Genomic DNA, 26,327 nt, shown 5'->3' with positions numbered 1-26,327 from the left:
GTTTTCAGCTGCACATAACACATTGTTGGTAAACCTTCTATCAATCTTGATGGTCCATTCTTCATTGTATAATCCAGTTTCTCTGATTATTTGGTCAGCATATAGATGCAACCCTGACACATACCTTCCCTGATTTTAAACCTTGAAGCATTCCCTTGTTATGTTCCTACAACTGCCTCTTGATCCATGTACAGGTTCTGAATAAGGACAAGGTAGTGTTCTGGGATTCTCATTCTTCTCAGGGCTATTCATAGTTTGTTATGATCTACACAGTAGGATGCCTTGGCATAGTCAGTCAACATCTTTATAATATTTTCTGCTTTCAACTTAAGATCCATCCTATGTCAGCAATTATTTGTTCCACTTCCTCTTCTGAATCCATTGTGAACCTCTGGCAACTCCCTGTCAATGTGCTTCTCTAACCATTGTTGGATGATCTTCAGCAAAATCTTAACTGCATGTTATATTAATGATATTGTTCTGTAATTTAAGCATTCTGTTTGGTCAACTTTCTTTGAAATGAGTACAAATAAGAATCTCTTCCAGTCAGTTGGCCAAGTTACTATTTTCCAAATTTCCTGGCATAGATGAATCCTTCCAGTGCTAAATCAGCTTGTTGAAACACTTTGGTTGGTGGACTTCTTCCTTCAATACCATTTGTTCTTGCTTATATGTTACCTCTTGAAATAGCTGAGCATTGACTAGTCCCTTTTTTGTGCAATTACTGTATATTGTTTCCATCTTCTTTTGTTGCTTTCTGCATTGTACAGTATTTTCCCTTTAGAATCTTCCAACATTTCAACCTGAGGTTTTAATTTTTAGTTCTTTCAGTTTTAGATATACTCAATGTGTTCTTCATTTTTGGTTTGCTAGCTCTAGGTTTTTGCATATAATATTTTACTTGTCTCTTTGGGTAATCCTTTGAAATTTTCTGTTCCTTTCTTTTACTACTTCTTCTATTTGCCTTAGCTACTCTACAATTAAGAGTAGGTTTCAGAGTCTCTTTTGGCATCCATACTGATATTTTATTTCCTGTCCTTTTTAAAAATTTTAATTTAGTTGGAGTGGTATTTTTATTTTATTTCGTTAACAGTTTTATTTACATATCAATAATGTACCGTATAATTTAATGCCTTAAATATATTAAAAGAGATTGTGTATTCATCACCAAATTAATTTTAGAACTTTTTTCACGTTTGTATCCATTATTAGCTCTCCATTACCCCCAACCTCTCCTGCCATAACCCAAAGAAACTATTAATCTATTTATTATATGTATAGATTTTCTTTCCTGTCTTTTTAATGATCTTTTGCTTTCTTCATGTATGATGTTCTTGATGCCCTCCCACAGCTCTTCAGGACTTCTGTCATTAGTGATCAGTGCACCATATCTGTTCTTGAAATTCAGGTGGGATAGACTCAAAAGTCCTATTTTGACTCTTGTGGGGTTGTCTTCATTTTCTTCAGCTTCAACCTGAACTTAACATTTGAGCAATCGATGGCTGCTTCATAGTTGCCCCTCGGCCCCATTTTAGCTGATGATATTGAATTTCTCCTTGAGTCATTTTTATTCCTGTATATTCCATCTGGAAAAGTCCTTGTGTATAGTCGCTCTTTCTGCTATTGAAAAGGGTATTTGCAATGAAGACGTTGTTGGTCTTGCAAAATTCTGCCATGTGATCTACAGCTTCATTGCTATCACTAAGGCCATATTTGCCAACTACTATTCCTTCCTGTTTTCAACTTTCTCATTCCAATTGCCATATATTATCAATGCATCTTAATTTCATATTTGATCAATTTCTGACCAAAGAAGTTAATAAAATCACTCAATGTTTTCCTTACTAGCTTTAGTGGTTGGTGCATAGTATTGGATAAATAGTTATTTTGACTGGATTTCCTTTATGTGGATAGATATTATCCCATCACAGACAGATAGTATTGTACTTCAAGATAGATCTTGAAATGTCCTTTTAGACGATGATATGATGCCATATTTCTTCAATTTGTCATTTCTGGTATAATGAACCATAAGATATTCTCATTTTAAAATGTCCAATACTAGCTCATTGATATCTAGGATATTGATCCATTTTACAGTCCATTTTATTTTTGATGACTTCCAATTTTCTTAGATCCAAACTTCGTACATTCCAAGTATCACTTATTAAGAGATGTTTGCAGCTGTTTTTTTTCTCATTGTGAGTCATTCCTCATCAGCAGGTGAAGGTCTCCAAGACTTTACTCCACCCCCCTCATTATATCTGACTCCACTTTCAGAAGACAGTACTTCTTAAGTAATATTTTGAGTGCCTTTTGCCCTGCAGGGCTCATCTTCTGGAGTTATGTCCGATAATGTTCTACTTCATTAGGTGAAATTTTCAATATCAAATAATGTTCCACTAATATTCATAAGGCTTTCAGTGACTAATTCATCAGAAGTGTACAGCCTATTTCTTCTTAGTTAGTTCTTAGTCTGGAAACTCTGCTGAAACCTGTTCACCATGGGTGACCCTGTTTGTTGAAATGCCAGTGACATAGCTTTAGCATCACAGCAATACACGAGCCACTACAGTATGACAAACTGGCAGACAAATGGTGCCCTGTCATATCTAATTGAAATGTTTTTGGACTACATGTAATACAAAGGGATCCATAGCCTTTCTACATTTTTATTAGCTATTCATTACTAGCTGCCTTACTTGTTAAGGAGACACTGATATTCTCTGGGGTTCTTTTCTCTGTGTGGCAGGCAGATACATATGGATGCTACAAAAAGAGTAGGGAGAGGGCCATTGTCATGGAAAGATCTCCATACTCTTTGTTCACATCCATTATATGCACAAGACAGGATTTATTGCTCTCTTTGAGAAAGGGATAGCTTGCTGTTTCCCTTCCCCCTCTTCTGGCAAAAGATTGTGGAAGAGTATTACCATCTCATCACACTTTCTCCAAATGAAGGAAAGGGAAAACAAAGAGAGCTGGAGGCTGAGAATCAGCTGAGAGGCACTGGGAATACTTGCTAATTCAAGAGAGGGACTGATCAGTGGCACATCCTACACAGCCCCCAATCTGTATCCTGCTTCCTTGTAGTTTATACTCCATGACCTCAATGGGGCAGATATTCTGCCCTGAGCCTTTCTGTTTAGCTCTACCTCTGTAGATTTATAGTTGATTAAAATCACAACTGTTACCTAACACTGAAAGAATTCTGCCTTTCTTACTGGGTTTTCCCAAGTACACTTGATATTTTGGGTTTTTTTTTTTCTTTCTTATTCTTCAGTTTCTACTTTTGGGGACAGTTTCCATCCCACTGCCTTTTCATTTTCTTCTCCTTTTAGCTCTCCTGGTTACATTGCTACATTTGTGTTTGTTTGCAAGCCTACATAATTTATTTTTCATTTTTGTCTGTATGAATATTTAAAATACATTGCTTGTAGACTGATAGTTTTGAGTCGGTCTTAGATTTAATGTAGTTTTATTTCTTTAAATCAAAGTCTATGCTTAATCTTATCAACATCCAGATCAAATTAATGCTATCATAGTAAAATGGGCAGTGTTAACATACACACATGGTTATAATTTTCTCCAAGCTGAGCTGTTTCTTTCTTTTAAAAATCATTTTATTGGGGGCTTGTACAACACTTATCACAATCCATCCATTGTGTCAAGCACATTTGTACATTTGTTGCCATCATCATTCTCAAAACATTTGCTTTCTACTTGAGCCCTTGGTATCAGCTCCTCATTTTCCCCTTCCCTCCCCACTCCCCCCATCTCATGAACCCTTGATAATTTATAAATTATTATCATTTTGTCATGTCTTACACTGTCTGACAACTCCCTTCACCCACTTTTCTGTTGTCCGTCTTCCAAGCTGGTCTATTTCATAGAGTTTGTAAGGCTTCTTCTTTTTTTGTAAAGTTGTTTATTTTCTGTATGGGAGTGGGGGTAGTTTTATGTTTTGTTTTGGCTTCACAGGGTAGAGGGAGGCGATATAGTTAAGACGATATTTTGAGTCCATAGGTTCAATAAGATTATGTCATTAAACTGTTAAGAATAGTCTCTAGCATATAGTAAACATGTACATCTGGTGGCATAGGTGTTATGAGTTTGGCTGTGATCCACAAGTTCAGCAATTCAAAACTTCTAGGCATTCTACAGGAGAAAGACTGGACTTTTTACCACCATAAAGAGTTACAGTCTCAGACTCACAGGAGCAGTTTTACCCTGCCCTAGAGAGTCGCTATGAGTCAGGATCAACTCGATGGAAATGAGGTTTATTATTAATTATTATTATTATAATGGAAGGTCCTTATGTGACTCAACAGTTTGTACTTAACTGCTAACTTAAAAAAGGTTGGTAGTTCAAAACCACCTATCAATAGCACTGAAGAAAGGTCCTGGTGATCTGTTTCAGTATGATTACTACCAAGAAAACTCTTTGGAGTTGGTCTGCTCTGTAACACATAAAATCACTGTGTGTTGGAAATCATCTCAACTGCAACTAATCATGGAGTCCTTGGGTGGTACAGATGGTAAAGTGCTTGGTTAGTAACCAAAATATTGGCAGTTTGAACACACCCAGAGGCACCTCAGAAGAAGGCCTGGTGATCTGTTCCCGAAGATTATGGCCATTGACAACTCTGTGGAATGCAGTTCCACTCTAAAACACATGGTGTCTAAATGAATTGAGTTCAAGTCAACAACATCTGAATTAGATTTCAATAGAGCGTCCAGACTAAGAGAAATAAAGTAGAAAGACCTTGCCGTCAACTTTCCAAAAGGATGAGCTAGTGAAAACTTCATGAGTAATAGCAAATCGAAGTCTGATATAGTGCCAGAAGTTAAGTCACTTAGGTTGGACGCATTCAACATGTGATGGGGAAAGGGCTCCTCTTCAAAGTAAATTGTTCCTTAATAAGGTGGGTAGGGTAAAGCTTTTAGGATCTCCATTTGCTGATGTGGCAAATTCAAAATGAGAAATAACGACTGCAAACATCTATTAATAATCAGAGGGACTTTTGGTGGTGCAGTGGGCTCCTCATTGAGCTGCTAATGAAAAAGGCCTGCAGTTCAAACCCACAAACTGCTCTGCAGAAGAAAGATGAGGCTATCTCCTCCTCCTATAAAGATTTCATCTCAGAAACTCAAAGGGACGGTTCTACTTCGTCTTTTAGGGTCACCATGGGTCAGAATTGACTGTGGTCAAAGCAAAGAGTTTGGTTTTTGGTATTAGTAATCAAAACATAGAATGGATAAAGTATAAATCATGGAAGTTGGAAATCACAAAAATGAAATTAACTACATGAAGATTTATGTCTTAGGCATTAAAAACAAAACCCAAACCACTGCCTTCAAATCAATTATAACTCTTAGTCACCCTAGAAGACATTCTAGAACTGCTTCTGAGGGTTTTTGGGATTATAACTCTTTATAGGAGTAGAAAACTCCATCTCTCTCTAAAGCTTAGGCTGAAATGGACTGGCACTAACCATTTTGAATCAGACACTCATATGGTCTACAATGCTAGGAACAACAAAGTAAAGAGGAACATTGTTGCCTTCATCACCAAAAAGAACCTTTTGAGATCTCTCTTGAACAATTATGTCAGTGATAGAAAATGTCTATATACCTACAAGAATGATCAATTGTTCAACTCTATTCGAATATATGTGCCATTCACAATGTCAACAAGAGGAAATGGGAGATTTTTTTTATCAACTCTTACAGTCCAAAGTTGCTCAAACATACAATCAAGATGTACTAATTATTGCTGGTGATTGGAATGTAAAAATTGGAAATGAAAGGCCAGTAATAGAAAATATAAAGAAACAACACCAGAAATTACATGATGAAATTCTGTAAGACCTATCTATGACATATTGATTATAAATACATCTTTAATACAACATAAATGATGACTATTTATATGTACTTCTCGCTAGATGGAATAAACAGGTATCAGATTTACTGTATCTGTAAAGAAACAATGGAGGAGCTCATTATTATCCATCAGGGAAAAACCAGGGATATACTATTGCTTATATGAAAATTCAGGTTGAAGCTGAAGAAACTTAAAACAAGTTCATGAGAGCCTATTTATGACCTTGAGTGTATCCTGTCTGAGTTTATAAACTAAAGTATAGATTTGACACGCTGAACACGAATGCCCAAAGATTAGACACACTGTGGACTACATAAAGAAAGCCACCAGTCATTAAAGGGCAGGCAAGAGAGGGAATAAAACAAACAAAATGGATGTCAGAAGAGACTCTGAGACTCATTCCTGAATGTACACTAGCTAAACCAAATAGAAGAAATGCTGAAGTTAAGAGTTTTAAAAATTTCAAAGAGTAGCTGGAGAAGAAAAAAATAATAAAATGTGTAAAAGACATGACATTAGAATATTCAAAGGGAAGAATACAGTATTTATCAAAGTGGAAGAATTGAAAAGGAAATCCAAGTCTCAAGTTGCATTTTTGAAGGATTCTATAGGAAAGACAAAAAGGAAAGATGCAGGAAGTGTCAAAAGTAAAAGGAAGGATTACAGCAAGTCTGTACCAAAAAGAGTTGGTTAAGATTCACCTATTTCAGAGGGTAGCATATGATAAAAAACTGATGGTGCTGAAGGAGGAAGTCTGAGTTATATTGAAGAGACTGTCAGACAACAAGACTATAGGAATTTTCAGAATACCAATTAAAATGCTTTCTGTAAACAATTGGACATCCCCTTATAGGTCACAAGGAAGAGACAATCCATTTAGGGCACAGTATAGCAGCGATGAAACATACAACTTTTCTCTAGTTCTTTAATGTTCATCCCCCTACTACCATGACCCCAATTCTACCTTACAAACCTGGCTAGACCAGAGCGTGTACAATGGTACAGATAAGAGCTGGAAACATAGGGAATCCAGGACAGATAAACCCCTCAGGACCGATATTGAGAGTGGCCATAGCAGGAGGGGGGAAGGGGAAGGTGGGGTGAGACAGGGGGAACCGATCTTAATGATCTACATATAACTCCCTTCCAGGGGGACGGACAATTTGGACTAATGCCCAATTAGTCGGGGGGAAGGGAGACATTGGTCAGTGTAAGACATAAAAAAATAATAATAATTTATAAATTATCAAGGGTGAAGAGAAAAAACGAGGAGCTCATACCAAGGGCTCAAGTGGAAGAAAAATGTTTTGAAAATGATGATAGCAACAAATGTACAAATGTGCTTGACACAATGGATGTATGGGTGGGTTGTGATAAGAGTTGTATGGGCCCACAATAAAATGATTAAAAACAAAACAAAACACAAATGTGAACTAGAAATGCTAAGAAATTTGGAAGGAAGCTACGTGACCTGCTTACTAGAAAAAAACAACCATATTCATGTCATTGCAAAGAGAGGTGATCCAATGGAATGCAAAAACTATTGAACAACATCATTAATGTCACATGTAAGCAAAATTTTTATGACAATTTTCAACATGCTATATATCCATACATCAATAGGAAACTGCCAGAAATTCAGCCTGGATTCAGAAGAGAATATGGAACAAGGGATATCATTGCTGATGTCAGATGATCTTGTCTAAAAGTAGAAAATACCAGAAAAATGTTTGCCTGTATTTTATTTACTATGTAAAGGCATTCAGCTGTGTGGGCTGTAACAAATTATGGATAACATTGTGAAGAATGAGAATTTCAGAGTAGTTAATTGTGCTCTTGTGGAATCTGTCCATAGATAAAGAGGCAGTCATGCCTACTAGGCATGATACCACGTGGAACTAGGAGATACTACGTGGAAGAATCAGAAAAGGTGGGCATCAGGATGGTATCTTTGCACCATATTTAGTCAATCTATATCATACTTACCCTTGTGAAGAACATGCATCAGAATTAGAGGAACATGCATTAAGAACTGTGATGTGCAGGTGACACAACCTTGCTTGCTGGAAGTGGAGAGGTCTGGAAGCATGGACTGCTACTTATCAAAGACGACAGCCTTCAGTGTTTATTGATTACACCTCAACATAAAGAAAACAAAGATCTTCACACATGGACCAGTAACCAACTTCACACTATTTGGAGAAAATACTAAATATTTCATTCTGCTTGGAGCCTTAAATATGCTTAGGTGGTACAGAATCAGAAAGTATTCTGTTTTGTGAAATGTAAAGTGACTATGCCTTCTATTTTTCCTTGCTTCATGGGGTGAGGGGTTGTGGTTGTCTTGCTATATTTTGAAAGGATGCTTCCAAAGATTTTTCTGCTATGTAATATCCTTCTGTCATGGGTTGCCAGAAGCATTAGATTGTTTACATTCTCTAGATCTGTATTATCTAATACAGTAGCCACTAGCTGTATGTCTGTTTAAATGTAATAAATGAAATATCATACAAATGCATATCCTAACTTTTACTAGCTACATTTCAAGTACTGAATAGCTAAATATGGCTAATGACTACTCCTTATTAGACAACTCAAATATAGAACATTCATGTCACTGAAGAAAATTCCATTGCTGTAGATATTAGTAGTCTATACACTAATTAAAGAGGATATATTTCTAATAGTGTTCTAGAAGGTACATTCAATTCATGTCTCAAGCCTCTGAACATCCACTTTGAAGAATCTGGTAACTCTTTCTACTCCAGACTTTTCATTCATTATATTACTACTATTTTTGAATAAACATGAATACATTCATTTCCCCATAAAGATTGCATTACATAATTTAAAAAGGTATCAACAGAGGAATTCAAAAGGAAAAGAGGCAAATAGAATTCTAGCAGATTATCCATAGGGTAGTTACTCGCCCTGTAAATGGGAGAATCATCAGGGACTAACTAGTATAGGATTGGGATGTTGTAATATCCTTTCTTTAAATTAAAAAAAAATATTCAGGAGTTTTATCAGCAGTGATATCTGAATTTTCCCTATGAGAAAGGCAAGAAACAAGTGGTTCCTTAATAATCCCAGCTACCTTTATTGTGCATTTATAAAACCATTTTTTCTTGTGTTCTTTGCAAAAATTTAGTGAAGTAAGTTCAGGATTATCACCCTCATTTTACTGATCGGAAAACTGAAGCCCAGTGTGCTTACAATAGTTAGCTGAAGCCTTAAAGTCCATAACATTAAGGTAAAATAGAGTTGCAACTCTCAATTGTAACTTCCAGTTTTGTATTTGTTTTGTTTCTGCCATTATACAACAAATTAAACTGTTAAATGAAGGAGTGATGGAACAAATCAGCCTGTTAAACAAAGGAATGATGGATCTTTAGGAGAACCGGGAAACTAGTGTTGTGTAAACTACTGTCACTGCAACCTCATTTATCCGATGACCATGTTACTGGGTTCTCAGTGGCTCTTGATTTTTTGCCTTAACCAAGTTAGAAACTATATGTATATTCAATGTCTGCATAGAACCAAATGTAACCCAAAACTGCACTCATTATTTCTGGGAGTATAGAGGTTTAGGTAAAACTGAGCTTATGTGATTGCTACCTTCCAACCCTGAAATTTTCTATAACTAAACCTGTGTATCTAAGTGTGTCTTTTCTTTATAATGTAGCACACAGTTTATTGACAGGTAAATGGTCTAAATACTTTCTATTGGCCTCATTTTATAGATGGAGGCATTAACATACAGAGAAGCTAACTTGCCGAAGTTCAGAGCAAGATATTGGTGGATCCTGGGATAAATCCTAAGTCTCTCAACTTCTCAACCAGTTTAGTCCATTGACTATGCAGCCTAGTGGTAAGTTTTTAAAAGACCTAGCAAGGACTAAATTGAAAGAATTTCTTATTACTAAATAGACCATTAATTGTTCTTTTCTTTATAACCATGATGTTATTTTTGTCAGGTTGGAAGAACAGGTTGTAAGTTTTGCTTTTTAAATACCTAAAAAAATTCTGTAACAGCTATCTTAGGTTTTCCAGAGAAATGGAACCATACATACTACTGTGTATATTTATGCATGCACACACACAAATTTATTTTAGGAATTGGTTAATGTGATCATGGGCTGACAAGTCCAAACAACAGGCCGAAAATTCCAATATGCTGGTGTCTGAAATCAGTAGGCCAGGTGCTGGGCTGGAAATTCTAGCAAGGTGTTTCCTTGCACACTTGTGGCACAATCCTTGTCCCTAGGGAAAACTCAGTTATTGCACTTACACCGTCAGTTGATCAGATGAGACCTACCCATTTTGTATTGTCACGAAGTCTGGATTTTACTTTTTTCTGAAGTATTTTTTCCTATATTCCATGGGCTGCTTTTGAATATTGTATTATTAATGATCGCCTTGTCTGGTTATGATTTCTTGTGGCTTCCTTGGATCAGTTTTTTGTTTTTACTTTAGCACTGTGGTACTAAAAACTTGAATATAAATGGACTATATGTCACATGTTTAATTTTTAATAGGTTATTTTGAATTATATAATTGGGAACAGTTTAAAACAAATTCATTCCGATTACATAGTATTTTTTGTCTGTCAGCAGAAGTTAAGCCTGATCTGGTTTCTAATTTCATTTAAATTAATACATTTATAGAAACTAAGTATTGTATATATTCGAGTATAAGCTGACCCTAATTTTACCACAAAAAAACTGCATTAAAAATGTGCTTAAAAACTTGGCTTATACACGAGTATCTACGAGTAATTAGGTATTGTAATTAGGTATTGGCTTCACTTTACTAGTAATTTGGAAAGCAGACATAGCAGGTTACTAGAAAGAGGGCATCCAACCAGGAGAGGAGACAACAGTTGGATTACAACCCTGGCCAGGTGGCAGTATAGTAGACAAGACAAAGTCATATCAGACAAGATCAGAGAAAGAGGCAGGATCCAGATGCTGCATGGCACCTTGACTAAATGGGATGCTATTTAAGATCCTTATGTTGTAAAATGACATCTATTTTATGTCTTAAAAGGTTCTGACATCTATGTGGAAAATAGATTGGAGTTAGCAAGAGTAGTAGGAATACCAATTATGAGTGACTAGAACTAGATGAATTGTTAAATTAGGAGTGATGGATAGATTGGGGATTTGGTCCAGCAAAAGTACTACTAGCCTGAATGGTAGGTATGAAAGAAATGGATGTATAAAAGAAATGGAAGGATAATTTTGAGAAATATGATTTGAACAATTAGGTGTCATTTAATAGGTTGGAGAAGTCTAGAAGAGGAATAGATTGGCAGGGGGTAGAATCCAGGATTTTGTTTGAGCCATATTAAATTTGAAATAGCTGATGGATATTTATGTGGCGATAGTAGTTGTATATGGGAATGTAGAATTCTAAGAAGAGACAATTATTATAAATACTAATTTAGGAGTAATCTCAATGGGATGGTGAATAGAAAGACACTGTTTGAATGTGTTGAGGGCATAACTTGAGAAGAAGTAGGAAGCAATGACTATAAGCAACTCTTTGAATATTGTTTATAGTGCAGGAATTCATAAGTTCTGTTTGCCAACTTGCCCCCCACAAAAAGATATTTTCATAAGGTCATTGTGCCAATTGTTTCTTATATGTTGCTGTAGAAAAAATAACATAGTACACTTATGGGGGAGGGCAGGTTGGCAAATAAATGTAGAACCTGTATTCTGTTTACATAAAAATACTGTATATTTTCCATTAAGCAGAACAGAGAAAGGAACGATGTAGCTGGAAGGCTGTATGTGGAAGAGGATTGCAAAGAAGCAAAAGGCAGGATGGATGTGTTAGCTGGGTTGTCTAGAGAAACAAAACCAGTGACATTCAAGTATACATAAGAAAGAACTTACAGGGAGTGATTTTACATCAAGAAAGTATCCCAGCCCGAGCTGTCTCCAGACTCACGTAGCTGCAGGATGATGGCACAGGAAGGTGAATCTGGAGACAAGGAAGGCCGCTGGATGCAGTAGCATGGATTCAAGGCTGGTGGGAGCTTGGCAGGCACTGACAGCTCCCAGGGTGGGTGGCCCTCCCAAATGGAGCCACCCCTGGAGGCAGATACAGAATCCAAGCAAGCAGGAAGACAAAAGGGCAAGAGAGAGGTCCCCAGTGTCTCTCTCATAAAGAGGCCACATGGCCAAAGGAAGCATCATCAGGCTGTGACCTGATTAGTAGGTTGGATTCCACTCTTACACTTAAGTGTATACCTAAGTACAAGTTGACATATAATGTAACTGCCACATATTGTGTTTTGGGGAATTGTTCTGTTGTTGTTGCTAGTAGGTAATGGGGTAGTATATATGCTGATAAAAAGGATTCTGTTAGAAAGGGGATTCTTGCACAGTAAGAGACATTAGAATCTGGAGCAAAAATGGAAGCGTGGCTTTTGATAAACAAATATAAAACAACATAGCACCTCATCGATAGGAGAGCTGGTAGAGAGAATGAAGAATGAGTTGATTCATTCATCAAACGTTAAATGAACACCTAATGCTATACTGTGCATTAGATCTACAACTGGACCTAGCCAATCCCTACCTTAATTAAATGAGTAGTATATAAAATTAAGATTTTATATGCTGAATTAAAATCATCCCCTAAGAGTGAGTCTGGGCCAGAGAATATATGTTTAACTTTAGAGTGGTGAGAAATCACTGCTGTTGATTAGATTCTGAATCACGGTGACTCTATATAGGATTTTTGAGGCTGTAAATCTCTCCACATACCTCATCTTGAGCAGCAGCTGGATCTGTACTGCTGCATTTGTTTTTTCAGCACTCTTGCACTGCTGTGGTAGCATGAGATAGGTGATATTTGGCTCTATCCAAAATTAGGATTGTGGTTTTACTAGGCAAGTTTACCCATGAAAGAGGTAGGGGGAAATTAAGAGTGTTTGCCAGGAGTGATTAGGAGAGACCTTGGAATTTGACTAAGAAAAATGAAGACATAATAGGTGGTGTGATTGATGGTGGGAAAGTGGTAGGGTCAGGAGACTAACTTGAACTTTCAGACAAAGAAAATGTGTTTACATGATGTAAGTAATATACTGCTTTTGTGGAAATTTTTAAAATAATAGAAGTTAGAAAATGGCAAAGGGAAAAAAACAGAGCACTACTATCCAGAGATAACCAATATTTGTTGTGTTTTTCCCTTCTAGTTACATATATTTTTGCAGAAGGGGTGGCATCTTTTCTGATTTTATTTTCTTACATAATTGTGATTATTCCATGAATTAATATTTTACTAGAAACATTGCTTAAACATACCTTATTTTGTTAAATAGCCTTTGTCAAACTTTAATGGTTGAAAAATACTGTGTTTTAGATTCTTTCCTTAGAAGTGGGTCACTTTATTTAAAAGCTCCTGATACAAAAAAAAAAAAACACCTCTTGATACAGACTGCCAAAGTAGAATAATATTAGATCTTGTATTTTCTTTTTACATGATTACCTTTCTCTTTCTTTAGTAATAGACTGGAATGATGTTAGGAAACACAAATATGGTCAACTATCAGAGTCTGCATCCCAATGTCAAGGTGAGAAAAAAATTTAGTATGGGAAATTTTATGTAACATCCTTTTCCATAAAACCCTTTTTTTAAAGAGGTCTAAATAGGGCCTAATTTGCCAGTAACAGGTTTGCTTTTGTTTGTTTTAATTATACAAATAACTCACTGATGAAAGCAAAATTGAATATCTTGGTTTATAAAGATATCTGTTGAAAGCAATGTTTTGTTTGGGGCTGGAAGTTAGGAAACCTAGACTTAGAGTACAGATAATCCCAATTTAATGTCATCGTTTTATCCAGTTCTTTAGCCTTTCTGAATCACCATAGTGTCATAAAAGTTGAGGCTTTGTGCACTTATAAATCTATGGCAGAGGTTGTACACTGGTGCATATGGGGGCTGGAGGCACAGGGAATCCAGGGTGGATGATACCTTCAGGACCAGGGGTGTGAGGGACGATGCTGGGAGAGTGGAGGGTGAGTGGGTTGGAAAGGGGGAACTGATTACAGGTGTCCACGTGTGACCTCCTCACTGGGAGAGGGACGGCAGAGAAGGGGCGGAGGGAGACTCCGGGTAGGGCAAGATATGACAAAATAACAATGTATAAATTACCAAGGGCACATTGGGAGGGGGGAGCGGGGAGTGAGGGGGGAAAAAAAAGAGGACCTGATGCAGAGGGCTTGGGTGGAGGGCAAAAGCTTTGAGAATGATTGGGGTGGGGAATGTATGGATGTGCTTTATACAATTGATGTATGTATATGTATGGATTGTGATAAGAATTGTATGAGCCCCTAATAAAATGTAAAAAAAAAAATCTACTCCTAACAAACCCAGTAACATTTAAGGTGAGAGAATTAGACTAGGCAACTTTCAAGCTCGATCTCACTCCAGAATTTCACTTTTCTTTCATTTTTGTGTGCTTATCCTGATGACTTATGCGGAACCTTTTCCTCTTTTTTAATAGAAACTGACATCCTGGAGCTAGGTAAGATATTTTTTTCTTTCCTCTTCTGTTAAATAAGGAAATTTCTAAACCAGGGATTAGACTATCCAGTTTTAATTTAATCAACTAGAAAACATTCTGTGTGTTTCTGGTTTATAAACCCATGAATCCTGTGCTCCTGTCTGCCTAATAAGCCCATGACCCTAATTAAATCTCAGCGGTCACCTCAAGTCCTCCTTATCTGAAGACCACAGAGCAGCTAACAAAGAGAAGGGGGCTAATTACATAGAATACTGGGAGGAGTGGGAGCTGAACCAAACTCTGAAAGTAACTTCTTATTGCACAGAAGCCACGGCTACAATAAAACCCCTGTCCATAAATCAGGTTGGTGGAATTTTCCAAAATAAATTATTCATGAGGTATTTGGAACTGAAATTAAACCTAGATATTTTTTAAATTTAATAACTAAAGAAAAACTGATATATTAAAATGTGAAGTAAAGAATAATCAGACTGATATTTCATTTGATTTTCGTCCAGTTATTTTTTCTTTTAATGTAAGCCACGTTTATTTTGCTTTCTAAGTAGTGTTCTTAAAGCACTACAGCTTGGTAAACAATGTAAATTAGGATACGTCATCTCCAAAGCCAGAGTTCTGTTTTGTTTTTAATGAGTTGTTAAAAAGATGCAGCCTATTCTAACAGGATAAATATCTTAACCATTTCACTTCAAGTTAATGAAGGCTCACAAATGAACAACACTCCTTATTGAGGAAAACAAAAAGCTGTTTCGTCCAGTTCTCTGAACTGGTTTTTCCTGGTTAGTATGGTCAGTGAAGCAAAACCAGAGTGGACTCAATTTGTTAAATGTGAGTTTACTTGAATGATAACCAAAGCTGATGGAAAAATTTACAGGTTGTTACCCTGCTAGAAATTTTACATCCTTCTCAGAATACAAAGGTAGTATGCATGTTGTATAGCAACCCAATTTCTTGACCAGCAGAGGCAAAAACAATGGTGCCTGGTTAAAAAATGGCTTAAAATGGTGGTGATTCTGTGGCTTTTAATGTGTATGCTGCTCTTTGTTGTCCTGGCAATAATTTCGTCTCATGCATCAGGCTTCTACAAGGGCTCAGTACCCCTTTTCTGAGTTCTCATTCTAGGGTTTCCACCCATAATTCTTCTTGGACCTGTTATTGTTCTGGATACCCACCTTTTATAAATTTATATTTGTTTCAGTGTCACAGCATCAGACATGACTAAACTGAAAAGACTCAGCTTGAAGCGTGGCTTTCATTTCTGCTTAGCGCACTTCAAGACCCAGAGAGTAGGAATGAAACTAACAATGATGATATTTCTCATCAGTCCTAACTTTTTAAGGCACTTAAAATTGATTTTACATGTTACATAAATAATATTTTGTATTTAATGCTATTTATCAAATATTTTTACTGCAACCTCATGTATCCAGTTCTTTTATTATCACTATTTGCTTCCTCTTATCTTTTCTTCCTATTACATATGTCTGTTCACTGTGTATTGAGTAAAGTAGTAGAGCACTGGACTAGTCAGAACTCGTGGGTTTTTGAGAGCCAACTTTGTAACTCTGATTCTTAGTTCCTTGATTTATAAACTGGGTTGTTAAGAAGATTACATGAGGTAATGGATAGAAAAACATTTTTAAGACTCAAATACTTTTCAACTTTGGAGGAATGTTAGGGTTTTCATTCTGTATTCAAAGCTTCCTCAAAACAAGTCAAATCTGATATTGTTTGAAATGACACACTATATGAATGTGAGCTGAAAAAATGAATGAAATAATGCAGGGAAAGTGCCTAACACTTGGTAAATGATAGTAATTTTTTCTATTTCTTAAAACTTAGCTCACGCTTTGTAAGGTACTTGTCTGAAATGGAATAAAGCATGGATGTGGGAGTCAGACAGGCTTTGTGTAAAATTTCTATTCCCATTGTTTACCAGTTTTGTGACTTTGGGGAAGCTACATAATCTTTTGGGGTCTATTTCTTGATGTGTAAAATGGGAATAAAAGCTACTCTGCAAATTATTAGGAAGATTTGAGATATTGAACAAGATATTGGCACCAAGCCCACTGCCATTGAATCCATTTTGACTCATAGCGAAAGTTTCTCAAAGGTTGTAAGTCTATCGGAGCAGACAGCCTCATCTTTCTCCTACTAAATAGTGGTTTTGAACCTATTGAATTTGTGATTAGCAGTCCAGTGCTTACCTTACAGTGCCACTAAGGATTCTTATAATCTGGCATAATGCAGGTAAAAATAGAAGGTGCATGATGATTGTTGCTACTGATTTTAGTTTTGTTAGTAATGTGAATGATAACAATTGTAACCTAATGACAATTTAGACATGTTTTTAACAGCCAATTTGTTGACAAAATAGGCCTCATGATCAGTAGATACTGAACATAAATGCATAATACTTTAAGTGATGTGAAAATTTAAATGCTTTTTTATTAATAATTTTATTGGGGGCTCTTAGAACTCGTATTACAATCCATGCATACATATATTGTATGTCAGACACATTTGTACATTTGTTGTCCTCATCATTCTCAAAACATTTGCTTTCTACTTGATCCCTTGGTCTCAGCTCCTCATTCTTCCCCCCCTCCCCACCCCGTGAGAGTGTCAGACAAATTAATCCTCTGATAAGTTAATCTTGCATATTTCTTTTCTCTCATCAAGCATGAGAGCAGCGTCAAATATTACACTGAAATAAAATGCAATAGATGTGCTAAATTTCAGAATTGTAAGAGATCTGTAAAATAATCTAATCTGCTCTACCATCTGAACTTTTTTGTTTCTTATAAGACATCATGTCAAAAGGTCACTCATTTTCTACTTGTGCTTCTCAAGTTGTTGGGAACCTCTAGCTTTTTCAACCAACTCACTTCATATTGAGACAGATATATATTGAGCCCAATAGTTTTATTTGTAATGTCTATTAATTTTACTTAGATGGTAATATTTGTTGTGTTTTGGTAAAAGTTTGCATAGTAAATTAGGTTATCATTTGACAATTTCTATGTAAACTTTTCTATACAAAGTGACAGTAGTCATAGTCTCTGTAATGTGTCAATATGCTCTTTGTATTCTGGTTGTTTTGTTCCAGTACTCTAGTTTCCCTGCTCTCTTATTTTCTCATATTTGTTTTAAAGTAATTTTGACCTTTTCATCTCTCATAGATTTTTATATTTTATTTTTAGTAGGGCATCATACTAACTGCCATCGCATCAATTTCTCACTTTTAGCTATTCTATAAGACAGAGTAGAATTGCCCCTATGGGTTTCAAAGGCTGTAAATCTTTTTTTGTTGTTGTTGTCGAGTCGTTTATTGAGAGGGAATGTCCATTTTAATCTTCCTGGGCTGGTTTTTTAATTTTTTTCTTTTTCTTAGTGCTGTTGCTCTTGCTGCTAGCAGCCGCCTCCTCGGGTCCACTGCTGGCGGGCTCCCCCTTCGCAGGGACCTTCTTCTTTTTCCAAAGGCTGTAAATCTTTATCAGAACTTTGAACTGCTGACCTCATGATTACCAGCCTGACATGTAACCCACGATGAGGGCTCCCCAAATAGAGCAGCATACGTATGGGTACTATTCTTTATTTTGTGTGCCACTTTGGTGGTTCAGTAAAGTGGATCTCTGGAAATACTTTCTTCCTCTTCTTCTCCAAACCATTTAATTAGCTAATCTAGACATCATATCATTCTGTAGTTCAATCACATCAAGTAGTACTGTAGAATTGATACCAAAATCAGTTTTAAGACATTTTCTTCCTTTTGGAACTCCTTGATATCAGTTTCCCTTTACCCCCTTGCTTCCTCCTCTCAGCCCCACAGGAACGCTTATTCTAGTTTTTGTCTCTGTTGGTTCATCAATTCTGGGTTTCTTATATCAAAAAACATAAAACATATAGTAAAGATTCAAGAAGGCTACCCACAATGACAAACTACAAAAAGATAAACTCCAGTAAGAGAAAAAACAGAAACTATTTAAAAAAAAACAAAACAGATCCAGCCCAAAGTATATCAGAGGGGAGATGAAATGATAAGGCTTTAACAATTCACGTCAGATTTTTTTTCATTTTAATCGACTGTAGTCATCTCTCCAATACTCTCTGTGTGGTAGCCAATGGATTCCTCTCCTAACTTTTTCATCAGAGGCATATCCCCGTGTCGATCATGTAATTGTATCTACGGCTTCCATGGTCACCCATAGCTTTCTGCACACCTGAGTCTCACGATTGAAGCTCTGATACTATTCCCTCCTTTGGATTTGGATTGTTGATATAATCCAATTTTAAATTATAAATTATGTTACAATCCTTGGATCATAGATGTTGGTGTGCTTCTTCCATGTGAGTTTAATTGACATCTCATTTTGGTGGCTGCTTGTTTGAAAACAAGCCTTTAAAACCTCAGCTGCTGTTTTTTCTGATAGCCAGACACAATCTAATTTCTTTACCACACTTTGCTATAGCACCCATATCTTCTGGGTTTACTTCATGAGGGCGAGTATTGGGCAGGGCCATATTGCAAGAACTAATTATTCTTAGATTGGAGCTAGGATTAAGTGCGAACCCCAAATCCAGTCTTCAATCTACTTTTTAAAAATCTGCCTCTGGCTCACTTTAAAGATATCCTTGTTATGGGGATATTTTGAACTCACTGTTTAAAGAGTATTTCAGGGCAGAGAATCCGCTGATCTCAACTCGTCTAGTAAGTCAGGCTTTTGTTTTAGAATTTGAGTTGTGTTCTACACATTTTCCTCCCGTACTATTCAGAACTGTCTATTGTAATCCCAGTGAGAATGATAAGTATTGGTAACTAGGTACATCAAAATTTTTGGTGCTAGAGTAGATGAGACTGTGGCCTGGTAGACTTTGTTACTTCTGTAAGTCTTTAGTTTCTTTCTTAATCTGTTGTTTCTGATGAGTGGAGACCAATAGTTATATCTTAGATGACTAATCACAAGCTTCTAAAGACCTTTGGATCCTACTGTGGTAGTTACACAATAAAAAATGTAGTTACTGCATAAAAAATGTGCTCAAAAGCTTGGTTTATACATGAGTATATACGGTATTATGGACTGCTAGGAGAACAAACATCTGCTTTGGAAGAAGTACAACCAGAATGCTCCTTAGACACAAAAATTATTGAGAGTTTGTGTCTCAATAGACATAGTATCAAGAGAGATTAATTCCTAGAAATGTTTGATAAAGTAGAGGACAAGTGAAAAGAAAAAGATCTGAATAATATGGATTGATACATAGAGGCTTCAACAATGGGCTCAAACATAACAACAGTTGTGTGGGGGTGCAGGATCACACAGTGTTTTGATCTGTTGTGTAAAATAGGGCTGCTATGAGTAAGACTGTGACTTGACAGCACCTAATGACAACAACATGATTTAGAGCAGTGGTTCTCAACCTTCCTGTTGCCGAGACCCTTTCATACAGTTCCTCATGTTGTGGTGCTCCCAACCATAAAATTGTTTTTGTTGCTTCTTCATAACTGTAATTTTGCTACTGTTATGAATCATAACGTATACATCTGGTATGCAGGATGTATTAGGCAACCCCTGTGAAAGGGTCATTTGACATCCCCTCCCCCTCAAACGGGTCACGACCCTCAGGTTGAGAACCACTGATTTAGAGCATGATTCTCCCTTCACTGCTTTAGGCTGCGTTCACTGAAGACGTGAAATTAGTGATGCTTAACTATATATATACACAGAGAAAGTTATATCAAGAAAATAGCTTATATAGTTGTAGAAGCAAGCAAGTCAAAGTCCAAGCAGGTTCCAAGTCTGTGGGTCAGATGTTAGCCTGGAGGCATCTGACTTGCATAGCTATGAGGTGAGGGGTCTCCTGAGTTGTATCGATATGGGAATAATGAACCCCCACAGCAGGGCTGTAACCTGAAGAAAGGTGTAGCATCCTCTACTCTTCTTAAAGCTGCTCATGGTAGATCCTATTGATTATGTTATATTAGGTCAATCCTGGGGGATTACTAGGTCTTAACTGCCAAACTACCTAGAATTTTTGCCCATCCAAATTAGCATAAAACCTAATCATCACACACCTCACTGTCTAATATCACCAGGAAACATTAGTCTCTTTTTATAAGGCTGTTCTTGTCTTGTTATAACAGATGGATCATAATATTTGTTCTTAAGTAATTGACTTACTTCCTTTTCACATGGTGTCCTGCAGGTCCATTCATGTTAAAATTTTTTGTGGACCCTCATTATTTTTATGGTTATGCAAAATCCCATTGTAAGTATTACCAAATTTTGGTCATCCACTTATCTGTGATGAGCACTAGCACCCTTGCCCCCCCCCTTTTTCTGTTGTGTATAATTTGCAATGAGCATAGAGTGGTACCTCAGTTGTAGAATTCAATTTGCTGCAAATTTGTGTTTAAACACAGAAAATTTTGAAAATAGGACACATTTTTCTCATAAGAAATATTAGAAAGCCAAATAATTGATTCTGAAGCTCAGAAATGACACAAATTCACTGCACTGTGTATGCCTGTTCTCTCTCCTTTTTTACACTATCTCTGATATGCTACCACCATTGGGTTGTTTCTGATTTATCCAAATTAAAAATAACGTTTCAACCTTTTTGATGGTCTGGGTTCTTTGTTTTGTGTTTAATGATTTCATACCTTGTACTACATTAGCCACTTTAATCACATTCCCCCGCCCCCCAAATGTTACTAATGGTGACTTAGCCGTGTTGTATTGAACCATGTAATCAGACAAGCCGCGACCTGATTCAAATTTTGCAGTGATCTTTAACTCTACAGCTGTGGTTCTCACAGCTTTCCCCATAGCTTTACTGCTGGTATCACTAACTTTATTTGGAACAATGGTTACAATATTTTGCACAAATATAGAGCAAAAATAAGCACAGTGATGAATATTTTTAAATTATTAGTTGGAATGTAATACATATATAATTCCAAATTTCAGTCATGTTAAGTAGAATGTACTATTGGTACTAAAATCAGTTTCCAAACATTCTTTTTCTATATGGACTCTTTCACCCCACCACCACCACTGTACCCTCCACACTGTACCCCACTCCCCCCAAACCCTTTATTCCACTGACTGTTCCTCTAGATTCATTGATCCTAGGTTTCATATAACGAAAAATGCAAAAGCATATAACATAGATTCAAGGGGGTGACTTCCATTGACATAATACCTCTGAGATACAATCTAATTTGAACAAACAAAAACAGAAGAAAACAATACAAACCAAAAATGCAGAAAGTTTGGAAAACCAAATCAGGTCCAACCCACATCATAGGAGGGAATCTACTGACAAAGTTGTAACTGTTCAGGTCAGATTTCTGCCTTTGATCTTATGTACTCCTCTCTCCCAAGCATTCTGTTTAGTGGCCACTTTCCTCCCTTCCCTCAATTTTAGATTGGGGAGTTCCCCAGAAGCTTGTTTCCTGGGTAGTTTCACATATGAATCTTGGGCTCCCACTGTCATTCATCACCTTCTGTACACCAGATTCTCACAGTTTAGGCTCTGACACTAGTCTCACGTTTGACCTTATAGTGATTCTAATCCTTCCGAGACTGGTGATGATGTGCTTCTTCCATGACAGTGAGCAATGTTTTAGCACACTTAACACCAGCACTGTATGTTGGCTGGGTCTGAGAATTAGATTAATTGAGTGGTGCTGGGATGAAACCCTCACCCCTTTGTGCCTGTGTCTGTGACTCTGGCTGTTCAGGTTTTTCAAGTCAGGTTTCTGGCTCTATTATTGAGCAAAGTTACACAAACACCAAGCAGATTTTTTCTAACTTTGCCCTTCCAGTAGTGGAAATTTCGAGCTTGGAGTCATTCAAGAACCAAGGTATCACTGTTTATATATGTCTGTTTCTGTCATGTTTATTAGGTGGTAAGGGCATATACCCAAGACTGGGATTACTGGGTCAATGAGTTCAGTATCTCAATTTTTAAGAAAGTGCCATACTGTTTTCCATAGTGCACATTACCATTTTACAGTCCCACAGGATTGGATAATGGTTTCATTCTACATCTTTACTAATATTTGTTTGATCTGTTTTTGCTGTTCATTAGTGTCATTTTGCCAGGGTGAGGTGGTACCTCATGGTAATTTTGGTTTTTATCTCTCTAAGAGCCTTAGTGTAGTAGGTTATGTGTTGGGCTTCTAAAGGCAAGATCAGCAGTTTGAAACTACTAGCCACTCTTCAGGAATTACAGTCTCAGAAACCCACTAGGCAGTTGTACTCTATCCTATAAGGTCTCTGTGAGTTGCAGTTACGTCAGCTCATGAGCCATCTTTTCATGTGTTTGCTGTTTCACTTTGATGAAGTTCCTGTTCATGCCCTTTCCCATTTTATAATTGTGTTGTTGTTGAAGCTTTCTATAAATTTTAGAGATTAGGCCCTTATCAGATATGTTGTTTAGAACATTTTCCCCAAACTGTAGGCTTTCTTTTTACTTTCCTAATAGACTTTTGATAGACATGTGTTTAATTTTTAATAATGTTCCATTCATCTAATTTTCCCTCTGCTATTTGTACATTTGATGTTTGTTAGCTTATTTTTACAAAATATTAGGCCCCATGGTATTTGATTATATTTTCTTCAAGGAACTTTATAAGTTTAGGTTTAACATATAAATCTTTGATCCATTTTAAGGTAGTTTTTGTATGTGGGATGAGGTTTGAGTCTTGTTTGAATTTCTGCGAGTGTATATCCAGTTTTGCCAGCACCACTTACTAAAGAAGACTGTTTCTCCCCCGTTTAATAGACTTTGATCCCTTTAAAAATCAGCTGCCCATAAGTGGATGTATTTCTTGTTTACTGATTCTATTCTGGCTGTTTTGGTTATAGTGGCTGTATACTGTACTTTGATATGAGAAAGTGTACAACTTTCTTCTTTAATGTCCTTCATTATTGTTTTAGCTGTTCGAGGTTTCTTTTCTTTCTTTTCTATATAAAGCTGATTATTAGTTTTTCCATTACAGTAAATAATGCAAATGGAATTTGTACTGGGATTGTATTGTATTTGTAGATTGCTTTAAGTATTGTGTTAGTTGGGTTCTGGAGAGAAGCAAAACCAGTGATTTTTGTATGTGCTATATATAGAAAGAAATTGATACAAAAAATGGCTTACACAGTTGCAGAAATAGGTATGCCCAGTCTAGTTCAAGTCAGACTTTTCTTGGAAGCTGATAAGCAGAAAGTAGGAAGACAAAGCAAGAGACAGCAGGGAGTATAGGCTGGTGGATGGAAGTAGGCGGGATGAATCCACTGTTGGTAATCCGATGGTAGCTCCTGGTATCCATAGACGATGGAACAGGTGATTGACGAGCCAGATTCCAGCTCTAACTCTGGCAGATGGCAAAGAGCCAAAAAGGATCTGACTCTTCTCAGTTTCTCTCTCTTATATAAAAAAGTGATGACACCAAGAAGCTGTCATCAGACCGTGACACAATTGTTCTGTTGAATTCCACCACTTCCCATACCCAAGCATACCTAGTTGACATAATCTCTAACCATCACAGTTATTATGACATTTTCCCTATTTTAAACTTTTCTGTCCATGAGCACAAAATGTTCATAATTTATGTAGATCTCTTTGGACTCTTGTGATAATGTTCTATAATTTCCATTGTATAAATCTTTTATACTTCTCGTTAGGTTAATTCTTATGTGTTTTATCATTCGAGGGACTGTTATAAATAGTATTGTTTTCTTGATTTCCTTTCTGGGATACTCTATGTTAATGTAAAGGAACTTAATTTTGTGTGATGATCTTATACTCAACAATGTTGCTGAATTCTTCTGTTAGTTGCAACAAGATTCTTGTGGAATTAATTATGCTTCTATCTTTTAGGACTGTATGGAACCAGCTTAGCCTACTTCCCACATACCAGCCTCTAGTTATTAGAAGGATTGTCTTTTCCCTGTTACTCTACCACATTCCTAGTTCAAGCCACTGTTACCTCTCATCTAAATTACTAGAATAGCTCCCTAGATGGTCTTTCTGCCCTAAGCCTGAACCCTGCTCCAGTCTGTTCTTTACATTGCAGCTAAAATGACTCCTCTCCCAAACCCTTCATGATTCCTTCTTCTCATTGCCATGGTGTGTAGTGCTCTCTGATACCTGACTACTGCATTGCTCTACAACCTCTTTTATTTATTTTCAACAGTTTTGTTGGCATTTAAGTCACATACCGCATTATTCAGTAGTTCAGTCATTGAAAATTATTGTACAGTCATCACCACAGTCATTTAAGAACATTTTCTTCTATCATTTACTCCTTGTTATTAGCTCCCATTTCCCCCTGTTCTCCCCTGCCATGCTCCCTAAAACCATTAGTCCAGTTACTATCTCTATGGGTTTACCTATCCTAGATTTCATATACAGAAAAACACACAAAAACAACAATAACAAAACAGAAAAACTTCTATAGAAATGAAAGCAGAAATATTAAAAACTAGAGCAAATTTAAAATGCATGAAATGATAAGGTGTTAAATGTTAACCAAACTGCATCTGCAATAATCCACTTTCCAATGTACTTTGAATGATAGGAGGACTGTTCACATCCCTGATCTATGGTCAGAGGGGATTCACTGGCAGCTTAATCCATGTGTGGACCCTGCAGATGGATTTTGGCCTTCCACTGTCATCGATAGCCTACTGGAAATGGGTGTTTCCATTTTCCTGGGTTGGTGCTTTGCAACTTTTTTGGTGAATTAACCAAAAGCCATATCCAAAGGTTCAATTTTTAGAACTGATTCTCTAAATTTCTAGACCTTTACACGGGATTTTCTTTCTCTCTGAAAAAAATTTTTTTTTTCTGTTTCTTGGCTGACTGTTTATCCTTTTACACATTAGCTTAGAGGTTACTTCTTAGAGGTAGCTTCCTTTCGGAAGCTTCTACAACGCTTTTAGGTGTTCCTATAGCTCTCTTTGTTACCATGAGTAATAAATTTTATCAGTATAGCATGGTTGACTGTATTTTATCCTTAACCTTCAATCTGAGAGCAGTGGCCGTTTTTCTTAATAGCAGTTGTATCCCTAACACCTAGCACATTGCTTAGATACATACTGTAGTTATTTGGTTTTCAGTCACATGATAATTTCTTGTTCCTCAGCTGGTCTTCGCGTGACATGATTTTAGGTCCTTTTAGCACACTTAGGTCCATGATTTTAGGTCCTTTTAGCACCACTTAGATTCTGGTTTGCCCTGCCTTCTCAAAGTATAGATCCCAGAACTAAGTGTAATAATTCAGTTTGCTTCTTTTTTACTTTCATGCACTCAAAAACTTACTGAGTCCCTATTAAGTTTCAAAGGAGCCCTTGTGACACAGTGGGTTTATAAATTGGACTGCTAACCACAAGGTCAGTAGTTCAAAACCACCAGTTGCTCCTTGGGAGAAAGATGACACCTCCTACACTTGTAAAGAGTTACAGTTTTGGAAATACATAGGGGCAGTTCTATTCTGTCCTATAGGATCCATGAGTCAGAATAGACTCTATGGCAGTGAGTTTGTTTTTCTTGGTATTAAGTTTCAGATACTATATCAAGCAATAAAGATAAAAAGTTGATGAGGGTGCCTGGCTATCAAGAGATATAGTGTCTGGGGTCTTAAAGGCTTGAAGGTAAACAAGCGGCCATCTAGCTCAGAAGCAACAAAGCTCACATGGAAGAAGCACACTAGCCTGTGTAATCACGAGGTGTTGAAGGGATCAGGTATCAAAGAGCAAAAAAATCATATCATTGTGAATGAGGTGGAGTGTACATTGGGGACCCAAAGCCCATCTATAGGCAACTGGACATCCCTTTACAAAAGGGTTGCAGGGAGGAGACGAGCCAGTCAGGGTGCCGCATAGTAACGATAAAACA

General features: G+C 36.8%; 1 protein-coding gene across 1 annotated transcript in view; it reads left to right on the top strand.

Moving 5' to 3' along the window:
* Window positions 1-26,327, top strand: part of SCMH1 (Scm polycomb group protein homolog 1) — a 197,443-nt gene that overhangs the window by 37,649 nt on the left and 133,467 nt on the right. Inside the window, 3 exon segments of the mRNA XM_075554608.1 lie at window positions 9,631-9,758; window positions 13,407-13,475; window positions 14,409-14,429. Coding sequence (XP_075410723.1) covers window positions 9,746-9,758; window positions 13,407-13,475; window positions 14,409-14,429 — 103 coding nt within the window. The 5' untranslated portion in view covers window positions 9,631-9,745.

Source organism: Tenrec ecaudatus, chromosome 1, assembly GCF_050624435.1.
Source record: "Tenrec ecaudatus isolate mTenEca1 chromosome 1, mTenEca1.hap1, whole genome shotgun sequence".
Lineage (NCBI taxonomy): Eukaryota > Metazoa > Chordata > Mammalia > Afrosoricida > Tenrecidae > Tenrec > Tenrec ecaudatus.
Note: the sequence above shows the minus strand (reverse complement) of the source record. Positions and strands in the feature narration are given on the sequence as shown.